The following is a 15932-nucleotide window of genomic DNA, read 5'->3' as shown; positions in this document are numbered from 1 at the left end:
GTCGAATCCCCATGTCCCTGGCACCGACCTCGGTTTTCGGTCTGCAGGTTGACTACCTTACCTACCTCTACCTAACGTGCTTATTTTCTGATCGGTTCAATCGGGTTTCCCACGTTGTATACCTGCTAGGTACCTAATCTAGGCACCGTTGGTTTTCAGCTATCGACAATTTAGCGCCAAAACTAATCGCCGTTATCAGCTTCGTTGACGATAGCCTCCATCTGAATTGAACGTGCGCCCCACCGGAAGCTTCGTTGACAACGGAAACCCACAGACTGTGCGCGAACTAAAGAGCTTTTTAATTAGTAGGGGTTCCCATGCCCGCAGGTAACCTCAATTTGACGGCATCAAAGGGTCGAATTTAAATGCTTATTAACCGCCCTTTTGAACCCTTTTGAACAAGCAAGCAAGATTAAGTAGGGAATCCTGACTTTTAGGGTTATAGATTCGAGTGCGGGAATACTACGAATCAATGATCACAAAACAAAACAAAACAAGGAGATCTTAATATCCACATGCCCTGCTGATATTTTCTTCGCGTAAAATTCATCCCGGAGACGGAGGCATCACAAGTCACAATATGGCCGTGAAAGCCAGCCCACCTTCCGCCTTTTGCAAGGGCTAGGTGGGTTGCCTCAGCCTTTGGATACGAAACATGCCCTTGTCCTTGCTTTGGTAAGGCCCGGCTGCGGCCAATCGGAGCCTCTCTGTAGGTTCAGGACGGAGATCTCTTGCCGGGATTTCTGCATGACTCGAGGCAGCAATTCCATCATCTGAGCTTCTGTCAATTGTTATACTTTGCCCATTGTTAACGCTTTTTCTGGGGATTGTGGACCAGGGATCTTCACTCGCATGAACAAAAGCGAAAGGGGGCGATGCATTTTTCTTTGCCTGACCTCCATGTTGGAAACAAGATGTCTTGCCCATCACTTCTCCTCTAAAACATTCCATACAGTAGTTTCTGCTTGGGATTCGACATTGACGAAACGAGACATTTCATTGTTTGGAAACTTTGAATGCTATAACCGCTACTGTTGGGTACCAGGGCCCAATTGAGACGGCACCTGGTCTGAACGGTAAAAAAAAAAGAAAGGAAGAAAGAAAAAAAGGATTCAATGCACTGAACCGCCTTATCACCCGTTTCGACGCACCCTCAGACGCACGCCCCCATGGCCGGAGACTCAAGGTTATACAGCGGCATACCCGTGCGCACGGAGGCGTGTTGCACACCGTCACCGCTGAACTTGAGACGTTCCCTGCTAGCGTGCGGCCTTCTTCTTGGTGCTCCGGCGCTGCTGCCAACCGTCGGCGCCGCCTACGTCGAGACGGCGCCATGTTCCGGACAGGAGACTTATTCGCTGGGCGGCGGGATCGCGATGGAACGGATCGGGTTTGACGTTCGCGTGCTCAGTCCGGGGCAGTTCATATTCGACAAGAAAACCCGGGCGAACTCGACGACGTTGGAGGCCACGCTCAATATCAACTTTCCGAATTTTACCTCCTGTGCAGATATCCCCAGCCGGGATTGGGATGCCTTGGTTTATTTGCAACGGCCCGGGACGTCAAAGACGAGCATTGTTCGCCAGGCCAACTTCACATGCCAACCAAGTTGGTTGCCTGATTTTTATCCTGGGTAGGTTGTTTTCTTTGGTGTACTTTTGCGAGACGGCCCATACTCGTACGGCCGTGGTCACTAACGATTATTGTTCAGCGTTATTTCAACCTCCGGCATCGATTACGATCTAGGGCAACTGGAGCCTATGCCCTCGTTCGGTGTAGAGCTTTCCCTGGGCCCACTGCGGCAGGAACAGGTGAATGCGACCTATTGTTTGTACTTTGAGGTCATGCCTGTCCTTTCAAAAGGTTCAATACTGGGACTCAGGCTGGGTCCAATAGCCATCTTCACTCTTGTCCTGATAGCCGGCGTCTTCGCTACTCTCTACTCTGAGATGGATACGCCATCCGGCTCTTTACACCGTCGGTGGACTTCTCTTGATGGGATATCGCCGTCCCGCGACAACAACTCGGCTGCCACCCGGCCCATTTTGCCCGGGGTTGGAGATTGTCTGCTGCATTTGCAGTTTATATTCCTCATGGGGGCCCTGACGGTACACTATCCGCCCTTTTACCAGCCCGTCACGTCTCAACTGAGCTGGGCGGCTTTGTTCAGCCCCATCGGCCCACTGGGCATCGCCAAGGGTACACAAACACCGTCAACGGCATATACGAGGTTAATGGCACTCTTTCTGGCGGTACCCTTGGGTTTGAACTGCTCACTCAGATCACGGGAGGGCCGATGAGGATGGATATTTGGTGGAACATGGTCATCCTGGCCGTCATTGTCGCCCTGGCAACCGCGCTGCTCCTGCAGATACCTCGAATATTGCCTACGATTCGCGAGAAATTCACATCAACGCCGCCGAACCAACCTCCGCCGCCGACAAAACTCAGCGCGACCCGTACCGCATGGAACGTGATCAAGGTTGTCTTGAGCTACTTCCTCACGCCCATCGTAGCCCTCTCGGCATACCAGCTCTGCAACTTGTTCTTGCCCGTCTATCACCTAGTGCTGGCGGCGCTCTTCATCGTGGCTGTCGTTATTTGCTTCATATGGATGTCGAGGGTGGCCCCGAGGAGTCAGTTGGGAAATCTACTGGTGGGAGGTACCAAAAGCCGTTACCGGGCTTTGCATCAAAGGGAGAACAGCGGCGACCGAACCATCACCCAACCGAACAAGCCCAACAACGACAAGGCTAGCGAGATCAACCTCTTCACCATGATGTTCTTTGCCGTTGCCTTCATCAGGGGAATCACAATCGGAGGCCTGCAGTCGTATCCGCTTGCTCAGATCGCCACACTTGGTGCGGTGGAGATGGTCATGTTCATCAGCACCTTGTTTCTCCGACCCTTTGCCACTCGAGACTTGGTCATATCGGTGGGCACCTGTCTCGCCCGCTTCGCCGTCGTCATGCTCACGGTTGTGTTTTTGAACCAGCTCGACGCAAAGTTCCAGACAAAGATCTCGGTGGGATACGTAATCCTGGGAATCCACTCGGCCGTTCTCATCCTTGGTTGCGCCATTCCAGCCATACTTCGCTTGCTAGGTCTGGCTCGTGCCAACCTCAAGAATGTGGATGGAAAACATGTATGACTGAGACCCTAAGCCATAATTTTGATCCGAGTTTTTTTTATAAGCCACGCAGTAACTAACAACGGGCAATCTCAGGTTTACGGACTCGATCGGCTCCACAGACGCAGCACCACTTTCAACAACCTATCCCAGTTGGACGTTGGGCCAGAGCATGACGGCAACCTTGCCCACAGCCCGTATCTCGTATCGCCGGCCTCAGTCCATAGTCTTCACCCCTCCTTGGGCAAAGGCTCAACCAGATCGGGCAGCCAGTCGACCCTCCGACCCGGCACCCGCGACCGATTCTTCCGCGAACCCCGTGCGAAAACATCCCTGACGTCACTCAATTCCTCATACAGCCCCAACAGCCCGATAGACCGCAGCAAGCAGTCCTCGGAAGGCGAACGCGATTCCTTGGGGCCGCTGAGGAAAGCCACGACCCTGAACCTGCCGACGGCCGGCCGCTCCTCCAGGAACCGCCGACACTCATCCGCATCGATATTATCAGACGGGACGCTGGTCGACGCGTCGGAGCCTCCCCTGCCCCTCGCCCGGCCGGCCCTGGCGCCACGATGGGGTGACTACTCGTTCCGCGAAGCCGACCTCTACTACCGACAACCGCCCGCCTACGAAGGCGCGAACGAGCACGACTGGTCTGCCGCGGCTGATTCTTCGTCTTCGAACCGACAGGAAGGCCTGCGGAGCTTGAGCGCGGGGGTCAGCGTCTGGGCGCAGCTGACGGGATCCAAGACGGCGGCTTCCTCTGGCGGTGGCGGTGGCGGATTCGAGGTGCGCAGGCCGCCGCGCCCCGTCCCTGAGCAGTCTGGCAGGTCCGCCTCGGCTGGGACGTTCGAGGTCAGAAGGCCGCCCAAGCCTGCCCAGCAGTGATTGCGTGGGCCGTCTGTTTGACTTTGTTTTATGGAATGCTTTTTCTTTTGTTTGTGTATTTGGAAATCTGCTTTTTTGGATTGCTCGGTTTGCATAGCATAGCGTTGCATGGCGTTTCGGGGGGATATATAAAGGGTCTCTTCTGCGGAGTACCGATTAATATGGGTTTTCGATATTTTGGATGATTGGTATATACAGCATGCATGGATTTGACAAGTGGAATATATATCATGCTAGAATACGCTGTCCCTATTTGCGCAAAACTCATCATACAAGGAAGCCCGTTGGATTATTGATCTGGAAAGTCAGATTTAGCTTCGCTTGATAATCTGTCATCCCCTGGAGCATCCCCTGGATCAGGATGGCTGTTTCCTCGGGACTGGAAGACAGTGTTTGAATGGCTCCGAACTCGGATCTCGCGACCAACGTCACTCTGTCCTGACTTCCCAGTGACTTTTACGAGAGAGCTGGCAAATTACGCACTCCATTCGCCTGCGAGCCTGGGAAGCAAACGACGATTTTCATGCCGTCCAACGACATCATGTCAACTTTCAACAATACATTCATGATATATCACAGTACACATAACCCCACTCGTCTCTCCGTCGCTTCTTGAGTAGCAATATGACTACGTACCGTAAACATTGCAGTTCCTGCAATGTTACAGTTGTCGACACGGTCGCTAGCGGCGACGGAAAAGACGACAGCCCGCCTGTGGCTAACGACCCATGCCCTCCTCCTCAACCCAAAGCCGGACCATCTGAGGAAGAGGTGAAGAATCGACGAAAGAAGCTGAGACGAAACAACAAGAGTTGGTGTAAGTGACCATCTTGAGATCATAACAAACATACCTACCTTGGCTACACAGAGTGGGAAATCCAACTCATATTCCTTGTGACAGCTTCCAACATCAAGCCCACCAAAGGATCAAACGTCACGCCTACCAAAGTATCAGCAAAAGCGCCAGCGAGCGAGAAACAAATCCCAACCGAGACCCCCAAGCCAGCGGCGCCCTCGTCCAACAATGAAGCCTTACAAGGCGTCCCGCCTCCTCCACGATGCGCGTACGAGAACCTCATCCTGAACATGCTACACCTCCGACGGCCCCAGACCGCCTGGCCGCGCCTGAAAGAACTATCCGACATGATCGCCGCGGAGCGCCGCTCCGCCGCGCCGGCCCAGCCCTTGACGTGGTGTCTGACCGTCTTCTGGGGCTCGCCGGTCACGCCCGCGAGCAAGCTCGTGTTTCGCACGCTGGACGCCCATCTCGCGACGCACAGCTCGTTTGCGGGCCGGTGGTTCGGCATCAAGGCGTGCATCCTGCGGCACGATCAGCCGGACGGCGGCGCGAGCTCGCCGTACAGCATGTCCGAGGAGGACTACCACGTGGTAGAGATGGACAACACGGTCAGGCTCATCGGCAAGATGGACGCGGCGGTCAGGTGCAATGGCGACGAGCGTGTCGTGCGGGCGTGGCGGATGCTCTTTGAGACTGGAGATGCCATCGTGCAGGGGCCTGAGCAGGACAGGGACAATTTGTACAAGGTTCTGGGTGCTCATGCCAAGACTTTGAAGGATCTGGTCGATGGTGATGAGCATTGCATGCGGATCTTTAAGGAATTCGAGGACGCTACCAGAATCCCTGTTGATGTGGAAGCGGAAGTGGCCGCTTTCGACATCTGGAACAATGGTAACGTGGATTTCTTTAGTTGGGGGTCCTAGAACCGCCGAGGATGGCTGATGCACCATGGCTCTGGTTTGGGCGCTTTGGGCGTGATGCTGACCAGCGAATCTCGCAGGCAACATGTTGAGGACGCCTCCGAATCGATCGACACCGCAAGGCAACTTGGGTAGGAGCCTCATCTTTCTTGCGAAACACTAGAGATGGTCTCAAAAGAAGCTTTTCTGACCGGGCATCCTTCTTCTAGTTCTAGAGTTCAGCAAACTTCTAGAACCAAATGGCAACTCATCGGAGCACGCCTCCTCAGAATGGGACTGCGAAAAAGAGTTCGATTTCCTCCGGGAAGCCAGCACAAGGGTGATGGTAGGGAGGCTCAAATACACACAAACAATCGCTAGCTTACACGAGGACGCAGATCAGCAAGCCCGAGAAGGGGAGAAGATCATCAAGATCGTCAAGGACGCCCAGCTCGCCGAAGACCAAAAGAACATCAGCCCCAAGAGGCTCGTGGCGACCCACGTGCTGTGGCAATCGCAGCTGATCAGCACGGAAGGCACACTGATCTCGCTCGCGTCGGCGATTGAGTCGCTGGCACTGGCCGAAATTGTATTCACCAAGCTCCTCAACGATGTAAATGCATGGGACGAGAGACGTGCAGAGAAGCTGGCCGACAAGGAGGAGGAGCTCAAAGAGCTTGAGGCCAAGATGGGTGAGCTGCAGGTCAAGATGGATATGCACCAGGCCAAGGATCATGCCGCCGAGGCCGCGGAGAAGATCAAGGTCATCATGGAGGAGACTCGTCAGGAGCTCAGGGAGATTGAGAAGCGGAAAAGACTGGGCCAGGATCCAGTTTACACCGTCTGTAAGGAGGCTCTGAGGGCGGCGGAGCATACGAATCCTGACGCAGGCTCAGGTGATTGGCCCTCTGAAGTTGCCGAGTCCGAGGGCAGCGTGCGCGGCGTGGGATGGGAAAACTTCCCTTCTAGGAGCGCGCCTACTGCAACAAACTTGTACCCATCGATTGCTGGTCAGAAGGAAGTTGTTTGGGATGTCTGAATATGCTTTCTTATGCTCAGTATTCCATTAGAATGGTCTTGAATAAAGGACAGACAAAGGATAGACTAGCACAAGTAACTTAGATATGGTATACTGCTGGAATTAGTTTCAGCAATACTCATTGATACTGTTCTTTCAACAACTTCCTGCTGGATCTGTTCACAAGAGACTCGACTTTGCTCATATTTTTATCTACAGACCCTCAATTCCTCCAAAATATATGTCGTCGACTTGGGGACAACTTCCTAAGAAAAGGGTCCTCAATCAACGTCACATAATCTGCAGCAATCAACTGCGGGCCGTAACGTACATGACATGGTGCTATAATAATTCCCCAACCGGGAAATGACGGATGCACCAGCCTCCGAGCTCGCCCCCTGGCGACTATACAGAGTGGCATATTAAGGCCCGTTTTTGCGGGACGCGTGCATGGCGAAATCAGCCTCCTCATTTTTATCCAACTCGCATACTTTGGAGATTTAAACGTTCCTGGAGCTTTAATTGTTTTCGTGCATTTTGCTACCTAGGTATACTCAAAGTGGTAGGAAAGTATGAAGCACACTTGACCCCTGACAATAGTAGATGCAGATGCGACCTCTTCCGGCTAAAATGTGACCTTGGTGTTTTTCCACCAACGCGAAGGGCCCGCTTCGCGGCAGGGAGACATTATACATAAACCATCGGCATACTCCAATTTTACAACTACTCTCAGCATGATGCTCACTTACCGCACATTTCCCAACCCCTGAGCTCGCCAGATGCGGTCGCCATTAACCATCATGCCCTCTAAACTCACCGTTCTCGCCTCTGGCGCCCTCCTGCTCACCAGCGTAGGGAGTGCAGCCGTCCCCTGCTCCTCGCCGCAGTACCTCGTGACCTTTGGCGATTCGTACTCGCAGACGGGCTTCAACACGTCGCTCGCCAAACCCACCGCCTCGAACCCGCTCGGCAACCCAGCGCTGCCGGGGTGGACGTCCAGCGGCGGGCTCAACTACGTCGGCCAGCTGGCGGGCAAGACCGTCGGCAACGGCGGGGCGGCCCCCGTGCTGTCGTACAACTTTGCCGACGGCGGGGCGACCACCGACTCGGCCATCGTGGCGCCCTACGCGCCCACGGTGCGCAGCTTCGTGGACCAGGTGGCTGTGTTTGAGCAGACGCTGGGCGCGAGGCCGAGGTCCGAGGGCTGGGCGGATTGGACGGCCGAGGATGCGCTGTTTGGGGTGTGGATGGGCGTCAATGATGTTGGAAACTCGCACTGGTTGGCCAACGCGACTGACGTGGTGGATGCGTTGACCCTGAGGTACTTTGATGGCCTGGATGCGCTGTATGAGGCTGGCGGTCGCAACTTTTACCTCTTGACTGTTCCGCGTGAGTTCTTTTTGTCTTTGAAGAGCTGGGGATGTAGGGTCCTGTGTGTCCTTCCTTTAGTGCTGACACTTATCGCACAAACCCGCAGCCACCGAGAGGTCGCCCCTCATGATGTCGAGCAATTCGTCGCCGACGCTTGTGCCGATGCTCGAGTACTACAGGAAAAGCATAAGCTCGCAGCTGGCAGTCTGGGAAACCTCGCACGACGACGCAGACGTCCGGATAGTCGACTCGGTGCCAGCGTTCAACATCCCGCTTGATGATCCGACATCGTATGGAGCGCCCAACGCTTCTTGCTATGGTGCCCCTGGGACAGCCGAGGGAGGCAAGTCTTGTTTGTGGTTCAACGACTACCACCCTGCGATCGAGATACACAAGATGGTTGCAAAGGCAGTGGCGGATGCGTGGAAGGGCAAGTTCTTTTGAAAGGCGGTGTATACATCAACATAGTTGGACCAAAGGCTCGAATCATATGTTTTTTTGGAGTCTCTAGGTTCACTTGAACGACGTCTTGTTAGGCTTGCCTGTTGTTACGCGTGATTTGTTAGCACCATCTCATGACTGCGATGCGATGCCAGCACTCCTAAAGAAAAAGTCACAAATTTCAAGGAACAGAATAAACATGGATCAAGGAAATGACAGAAAAGGTAGCTGCTGCTGCTGCTCATATAATTCCTGTAGAAGATCTAATACTAAGAATAAACACGGCTAATCATGAACGCCTTGAACCATAAGCCATGAAAGTCCCGAAGGACAAGAATCAAGCCACTGAAACTCCACGCGATACAAAAGGTATGCTCAAGAGGCCCTAGGGGTATCATAAGAAAAGAAACAAACGCAAAAGAAAAGAAAAGAAAAATAAATAAAAAACGGAAAAGAAGGAGGAGACGAATAAAATGAAACAAGAAAGACTTAGCATATTTATATAAAGGATAAGCAAGTCGAAGTTACCAGGAATAATGTCGTGGCCAGGGTGATGCCAACAGCGACGCCGACGTTGACGATGGCTCTCGCAGAAGCACTCTTCTTTTCTGGGCCCTTGGTGCCGTTACCATTGTTGTCACTGCTGTTGCCGCCGCCGTTGTTATTGCTAGGGGTGCTGTCGTTGTTACTGTTGGGCGCTGTTGGTGTCGCCGAAGGGCTCATCGTAAAGGTAGTCGCTGTAGGGTCGTGGTGTACCGCACCAAACTTGGTTACTTGAACGACGGTGGTGCTGACCGCGTAGGATGTGGTCGAGGAGCTCGTGGTCTGTTGCCAGCCGGGACAGCTCGATTGGCTCGAGGGGCAGATGGTTGTCTTGCTCACCGAAGTCGTGTATATAGTCGATGTGCTGCTAGTGATTGTAGGTGGGGAAGACGATGTGGTGGTTCCAGTTGCGGTCGTTGATCCTGGCTGGGCGCTGGCTGTTGCTGGAACGACTGTGGTAGAGATGGCAGCTGTGGTGGTCACCACAGTTGGTTTTCTCTCGTCCCAGGCACAGTCCTTGTTTGTTGTTGGGCAGGCGATTATGGTGGTTGCTCTCGTTGTGTATATTGTGGAGGTGCTAGAAGACCCTGAGGCGGATGAGGTAGAGCTGGAGGTTGAAGAAGTCGTAGTTGATCTGGTAAATATTGCGTTAGAAAATGCTGACACGGCCGAGGGCAACAGAGGTACGCATTGAAGCCTCGCATGGCCTCGCAAAGGAACTTACGTGGTTGTTATGGGTGCGATCGTGGTTCCGACAGCGTAGGTTGAGGTGATTGTCGTGGTCGTCTTCTCATCCGAAGAACAGTCCATCTTATTTGAAGGACATACAGTGTTTGTGCTAATCTGTGTGGTAAAGACGGTTGATGTTGTCGAGGTGCTAGCCGAGGAGGTGGTTGTTGAAGAAGAAGAAGAGGAGGAGCTTGTTGAAGATGAAGATGTTGTCGAAGAGGATGTCGATTGCGATGAGCTGGTGTTGCTGCTGGATGAGGTAGATGAGCTCGAAGAGGTTGATGAGGCAGTTGAAGATGAGCTTGGCGTCGTTGTGGCTGTAGGCGTTGGTGAGTTCGTCGACGTTGAGCTCCCGCCATCAGTAACCGGTATGACAGTTGTTGTTACCGGGACCTCCTTGGTGATAACAGACACGGACCGTGTTCCGTAGGGACAAGCCGGGCCGTCTTTCGGACACAGAGTCATGGTCATATATTCTGTCCTGACGATGGTGGAAGTAATCCAGCGTGTTGATGAGATTGGTTCGTTTGTTGTTTGCGAAGCAGATGTTGTAGTCGAAGTCGTAACCGAGGTGCTGGTAGATGTGGTTTCTGATGATGTAGTCGAGGTTGACGATGAGGAAGTTGAGCTTGATGTGGAGCTAGACGACGAGCTGGAAGTTGTAGTAGCTGACACGGACGCCGGGGTTGTAGTAGAACTTGTTGTTATGGATACTGGCGGGATGAGCGGGGAGCTAGTTGAAGTGCTGGAAGTAGAGCTGGAAGATGTTGTGCTTGTGCTGGTGGTGGTGGAGCTGGAAGTTGACGTTGATGTTTCTGAGGAGCTCGAGCTATGAGAGGAGCTCTGGGATGGAGATTGGGAGGTTGTAGTTGTGGAACTACTTGTTGTGGAGACAGAGCTTGTTGAAGAGGCAGAGCTTGTTGAAGAGGCAGAGCTTGTTGTGGGCGCAGTGCTTGTAGATGCAGTGCTTGTCTCAGACGACGTGCCAGTCAAAGACGACGTGCTAGTCGAGGAAGTAGTTGATGCAGGTGGTGAACCTGGCAGCGGAGTGGAAGTCGTAAGCGGAGATGTAGAAGTTGTACCAGCAGACGTTGACGACACAGCTGTACTAGTGGAAGTCGACGCTGGACTTGTGGTGGTTGCACTCGAGCTAGCCGTGGAGCTGGTGGAGGTTGAGTTGATGCTTCTGCGCTGAATCTTGGCTCTCGTCAGACACAAGCAGGCCAATCTCGCGGTTTCAAAGCTCTCCCCACAGCTCGCCAACTCGGCTGGCATCTTGACGGCACCCTGCACATTCTCAGTGATGAGCTTTGCGCAGAGGGGAACTGCCGCGTCGACCTTCTCCAGCATCTGCTTGAAGCAGCCATCTTGTGTCTGTAAGGTAAATACTGTATCAGCTTTACTCCCATGTGTCTCCCCAAAAAGTGAATAGCCGAACGTCTGGCCCGTCTTCAACGTACACAAGCATCGGCACCAACTTGGCGGATCGCCAGAATAGATGCCAGAAGGACGTATGTCCTCATCGTGATTGTTCCTAGAATTTACGTTATATTTCTCTGTCTAGCCTAGCAATAATTAGCTATTCTCAAACCACAAAGGGGTGAGGGTCATAAAGAACCAGGGTACACTCCAGAACTGAACGTAGTGGTAAAGCGTGTCAGGTTCCTTGCTTATGGTGTTGCGATGCCTTTGAGCAAAATAGAGGCTTGCGATCTGCTATAGAACCCATTGTTGTACAGGGCAACCGACGGTGGCATCGCCAAGTACTTAAGTTTTGAAGTTGTACAGAGGTTTGGCTTATCTTGTCGCAAGTAATGAATGCCAAGTCCAAGGCTCAGATCGATGTTCCCGATTAAGTGGTCGTTGCAGTAAGTCGACAGTCAGCAGCGCACCACAAAAAAGCCGATGTGGGCTAGGCCCTGCCTGAACAGGAAGTTCTCTTTTGGTGATGGAAGTTCAGGCACAGCACGCTTCATTGGGCACAAGTCCAATGCCCAGGCAGTGCACTAGAACGGGACCCGTAAATTTCCTAAAAGGTCGCTGACAACATAAATGTTCGCGCCGGGGATGGAGTTGGCTGTGCATCCATGAGGCTGATGTACTTGGACTCGGGTGGGGCCAGTCTTACTGTATCCCGCCTTTCATCGCCCCTTGAACTGCCTCTCGATTCTAGGCACTCACCAAAACGCGGTTTTTTCGTGAAGTTACGGCTCCTGTCCGGTTTTTGATACATCCAGTCAAACCCCACAAAAGCGGACCTGCATGAGGTAGAGTAGGCGCTAATTTCAGTCAGAGCATTTGCTCCAAATATGCTCGGCACCGACGCACGAGAGACTAGAGAGTCCGGGTCGCACCCGACCGCTACCTAGCTCAAGATTGTCGCCAACGCCAACGGTGCGATCAAATAGCGAGCCGCCTTGCCACCCACAAAGTTGATTTAATCCCGGGGCGATATTCCCAAGTGAATTTTGATTGGGCCAACACTAGTCCTGGGCTTAGCTCCAAACCACCTGACTAGACTTGATCAACGCACAATATCGCCGTTGGAACTTACAATGGAACCGATAGCATCCTTATTTGTAAGCACATATAATCAGGGCCCAGCCATCTCACCTGGTGAGCCTGGATTGCCAGGGTCGCTTTCGGGGGGGTTTTTTTTTTGCCATTCTTCTAACCGTACCGGCATAATTAACTCATATTTCTCTCCCTCTTCGATCACGTCCGCCACTGCTGGCCCTAATAGTTGCAAGTTCAATCGCCAGGTTATGCGTCAGGTGTGCTGCACGGTGGCACAGACCGAGAGCACGCGGTGACATCACACCGGTTCCTCGGGAGCTGGTAAGACGTGATTCTGGCGTTCAATATGGATCCTGGCTTTAGGTATTCGGGCGCCAACCTCCCGATGAGCTTCTGTCCGAAAAGTAAAAGGCGAGCGAGGGCTCACGCCAAGTCCATTCCAACCTTGGCGACAGGCTAAGATATTCCACAGCCTGTGATGATATGTGATCGAGGTCTTTCTCCTTTCTCCAGGGAACTTTGCCGAGTAGAGCTTTCGGTGGCCGTTCTGAACCTGAGCTTGCCAACTTGACGGTGCGGCCTGATTCTCTGTCGCTTTGTTTGTCGCCAGCCGCAATACGGCGTATTTAGTCTTTCCGATGCATGACTATCTTGGCGCCTGCAGCCAGGGTCAGCTTTGCTATGGAGAAGTCAATGACTAGTCTGGCAGGTGCTGGCCTTCTACGGGAGCCACATGCAAATGTGATATATACGAATGTCAACGAGGGTACCCAAACTGCCAAAGACGACCTTCTACGGCTGTCAAGATACGCGGCCCCCAATAAACACACACACACACACACACACACACACACACACACACACACACACAAGGTGTATAACTTTTACTCCCGCCCTTTGCCGCGTATAAACGACAGAATAGAGGCATGTTGAGCGCAGCCAGCTCGAATATCCAAGTCCCACCACAGCTTCAGAAAGCACAAGGTGGTATAGTATGTCGGGCTAGTACAGAGTGACAGCCATGTGCGGCTGAAGGCCTTGACTTGAGCCAGGCGGATCAAATGGGCGTCTTACGGCCTGTTAGGGCATCAAGCGGCAAGCTATAAACGGAAACACGCTCCAAACGTGGAATGGTCGGGGTTCTTTTCTTCCATGGCTTTTTACAAGGGGAACAACGTCGAGCTAGTAGAGACGTGTTGCTTTGGGGCTTATTCTGAGCTAAACGAGACATGCCTCCACATTCTTAGCTTCTGATAACGGCGTGGATCAGACATGTATGGGAAACAAGCTTATATTTAGGCAAATGACGACATGTCAAGCGCGGCTGCGATCCTAGCCTGTTTATTGCCGAGAAACTAGAGGCTGGTCCCAACGCCTCCCGCAGCCCTGGTTGGCCCTAGGAGCTAGAAACTATATGGAATATTAGGTGAGACATAGTCAAAAATTATTATTCTCAGTATTTGCATTGCATCTCAGCGGGGCTGCAAGGCGCCGAATGATAATCCCTCGCAAAGAAATGGCTCATTGCGTACCGCCACGATTTTGTGGTCTTGGCTGCTTCAAGCTGTCGAGATGGAAATTATGGCCTTTGACATGGCGACAAAGGAACTTCTGTCAAGATCCAGGCTAGATGAGAAGGAGTATAAAACGACCTGTTCAACCCATCACAAAGCTCATAATCTCTTGTATGCATCAGCCAGCAGTGCCAGATCCAGAGTCCTCCTACCCAAACCAAGGTACCCACTCAGTCCAAACAAAAATCCCAGCTTCAACCTTTTCGTTCAAGAATCAAGATGCAGTTCGCCACTCTCGCCGCTCTCTTTGCGCTGTCCTCCTCGCACGCCGCAACCGCTCAGTTTCTGGGTGGGCTGTTCCCATGTGGATTCTCGCCTTGTGGCATCGTGGTCGCGGGTCCGGGTAGTAACCCGCCCATGTCCGTCAGGAGTGCCGACTGTTCCAGCTTCTTACTGGCCACCGTGCCGTCAACTACGGTGTAGGTTTTCGCAAAAGCCCTGCTCTCTGACAGCCTCCCAAAGACCTGGGGTGAACTAACATTCAAAAAAAAAAAAAAAAAATCAATCCAGAACTTCAACCGTGGCACCGCCCACGACCACGACCACTCCTAGCATCTCGACCTTGCTTACATCGACCAAAGCTCTTCCGACCTACGGAATAATTTGCGGCGCCGCGGGTTACAGATCGGCTTGCTCGTGCATGGGCATCTCGGCGAGCACGACAACCTCAGGGTCCACCGTTACCACAATCACTGCAACCCCCAGTCCGTAAGGGAGGGGGCCAGGCTGGCTGTGAATTATCTCGGAAGATTCAATTCTTGCAATGCCTGGAGATGTCGGGGAATTTCCCTCTCGGGTTGCTTTGAGACTTGATGAGGACGCGGCGAGTGAAGAAAAAACACAAAAGAACACTCACGATATTTTTGATTTGTTCGATGAATGGAGAAAGAAAGTTTGAATTTGAAAAAAAGCGCTACTTGGGCCACGACATTCCCTTGGTTATACTGGATTTTTGGAGGTGCGACACCCATACGGGACTCTCGATTGGCATGAGAACGCCAGCCTGACTTGGCACTAGTCTAGCTCAGAAGACGAAGGGATTTTTGTCTCAAGAATCAAAAATAAAAATTGGCACTTTCAAAGAAAAAAAAAACTATAAGCGCAGCAGATACTGCTCTATTAATGTGCTATCGGGTTAAAAACAGAGGTTACAATGCAACCGAAACCATCAAGCAGTACGAACAGTCGGCACACTGGCTTCTTGTGACTTTGTGCGTGATCAAGACAACAAGCGGCTTCTCCCAGTTTCCCCCGACCAGCCCACTCTGGCCATCTTCATTCCTATACACAGAAGTTTCTCATTCTCTTTCCAAAGTCTTGGTATCCACATTTTGTCGGGATTCAGATGACAACAGTCTTGAAGGTTGGCTTTCAAACTTGATGGCACGTCAAGATTGCGTCGAAATATGCCTTTAGTTCCAGCCAATATCACCTCTGGCTACTGTAATTGTAAGTCCTTTCACTGCTTTAGGGCGACACGCAGCCTGATGTTCCAAGTATGACTGATGATATGCCTGAAAAGCCTGTTTTTTTCTGTTTTCTGAGACCAAGCTCTAGCGGCACCATGAGACATGCCGAGTAATCACAACAGTTATGTTTGGCATCTTCATATTGTTTGTAACTTATTCAATAAAGCTTTCGTGTAAACTTGTAAGATCTTCAACGTATGTTCTCCCGCCCTTAGATGCCAATTCTCGACGTCCAGTTCTTCTGAAAAAGTGCAAATCGACAATACGAACCATGTTTGAGTTTTTGGTGCCGCCGAATAGGGATCAGCTAAGCTGCCGCAGGGGAGCTATGGCATTCTTGTACCCATGTACTCAGCACGTTAATTTTCGAGTCTTGATTGTAAAAGTCCTCCTTTGTGATGCGGCAAACATTTTTGCTTCCCCTTTACACTCACAATATACCATGCGTATAGTTTCGCGTGTCACTTACCATGCTAATTGAGCTGTATCCAGAAAGTTCGTCTGGAGATTCTCACATCGAGAACCATTATGTCAAGGCAAGATCGAGACCAAGT

The 15932-nt window shown here is 52.1% G+C and overlaps 5 protein-coding genes across 5 annotated transcripts; all 5 read left to right on the top strand.

The window, feature by feature from the left end:
• Positions 1-1169: 1169 nt before the first annotated feature.
• Positions 1170-4018, top strand: MGG_11633 (uncharacterized protein; the record flags this gene model as incomplete). Its single annotated transcript, XM_003718847.1, has 4 exons — positions 1170-1633; positions 1712-2108; positions 2171-3145; positions 3227-4018. 4 exons carry the CDS (start codon positions 1170-1172, stop codon positions 4016-4018), a joined length of 2628 nt encoding a protein of 875 aa, XP_003718895.1.
• A 624-nt stretch (positions 4019-4642) lies between these two features.
• Positions 4643-6755, top strand: MGG_11632 (uncharacterized protein; the record flags this gene model as incomplete). Its single annotated transcript, XM_003718846.1, has 3 exons — positions 4643-4835; positions 4920-5708; positions 5947-6755. The coding sequence occupies 3 exons, from the start codon at positions 4643-4645 to the stop codon at positions 6753-6755; spliced, it is 1791 nt and encodes a 596-aa protein (XP_003718894.1).
• Positions 6756-7534: 779 nt separating this feature from the next.
• MGG_00215 (fungal cellulose binding domain-containing protein) lies at positions 7535-8549 on the top strand (the record flags this gene model as incomplete). Its single annotated transcript, XM_003718845.1, has 2 exons — positions 7535-8123; positions 8212-8549. 2 exons carry the CDS (start codon positions 7535-7537, stop codon positions 8547-8549), a joined length of 927 nt encoding a protein of 308 aa, XP_003718893.1.
• A 577-nt stretch (positions 8550-9126) lies between these two features.
• On the top strand, positions 9127-11013 carry MGG_17503 (uncharacterized protein; the record flags this gene model as incomplete). Its single annotated transcript, XM_003718844.1, has 5 exons — positions 9127-9276; positions 9349-9772; positions 9920-10147; positions 10316-10629; positions 10711-11013. 5 exons carry the CDS (start codon positions 9127-9129, stop codon positions 11011-11013), a joined length of 1419 nt encoding a protein of 472 aa, XP_003718892.1.
• A 3115-nt stretch (positions 11014-14128) lies between these two features.
• Positions 14129-14621, top strand: MGG_00216 (uncharacterized protein; the record flags this gene model as incomplete). Its single annotated transcript, XM_003718843.1, has 2 exons — positions 14129-14328; positions 14420-14621. The coding sequence occupies 2 exons, from the start codon at positions 14129-14131 to the stop codon at positions 14619-14621; spliced, it is 402 nt and encodes a 133-aa protein (XP_003718891.1).
• Positions 14622-15932: the final 1311 nt, after the last annotated feature.

This window comes from Pyricularia oryzae, chromosome 5 (genome assembly GCF_000002495.2).
Source record: "Pyricularia oryzae 70-15 chromosome 5, whole genome shotgun sequence".
In the NCBI taxonomy this organism is placed as follows: domain Eukaryota; kingdom Fungi; phylum Ascomycota; class Sordariomycetes; order Magnaporthales; family Pyriculariaceae; genus Pyricularia; species Pyricularia oryzae.
This window is presented reverse-complemented; position numbering and strand designations above follow the sequence as displayed.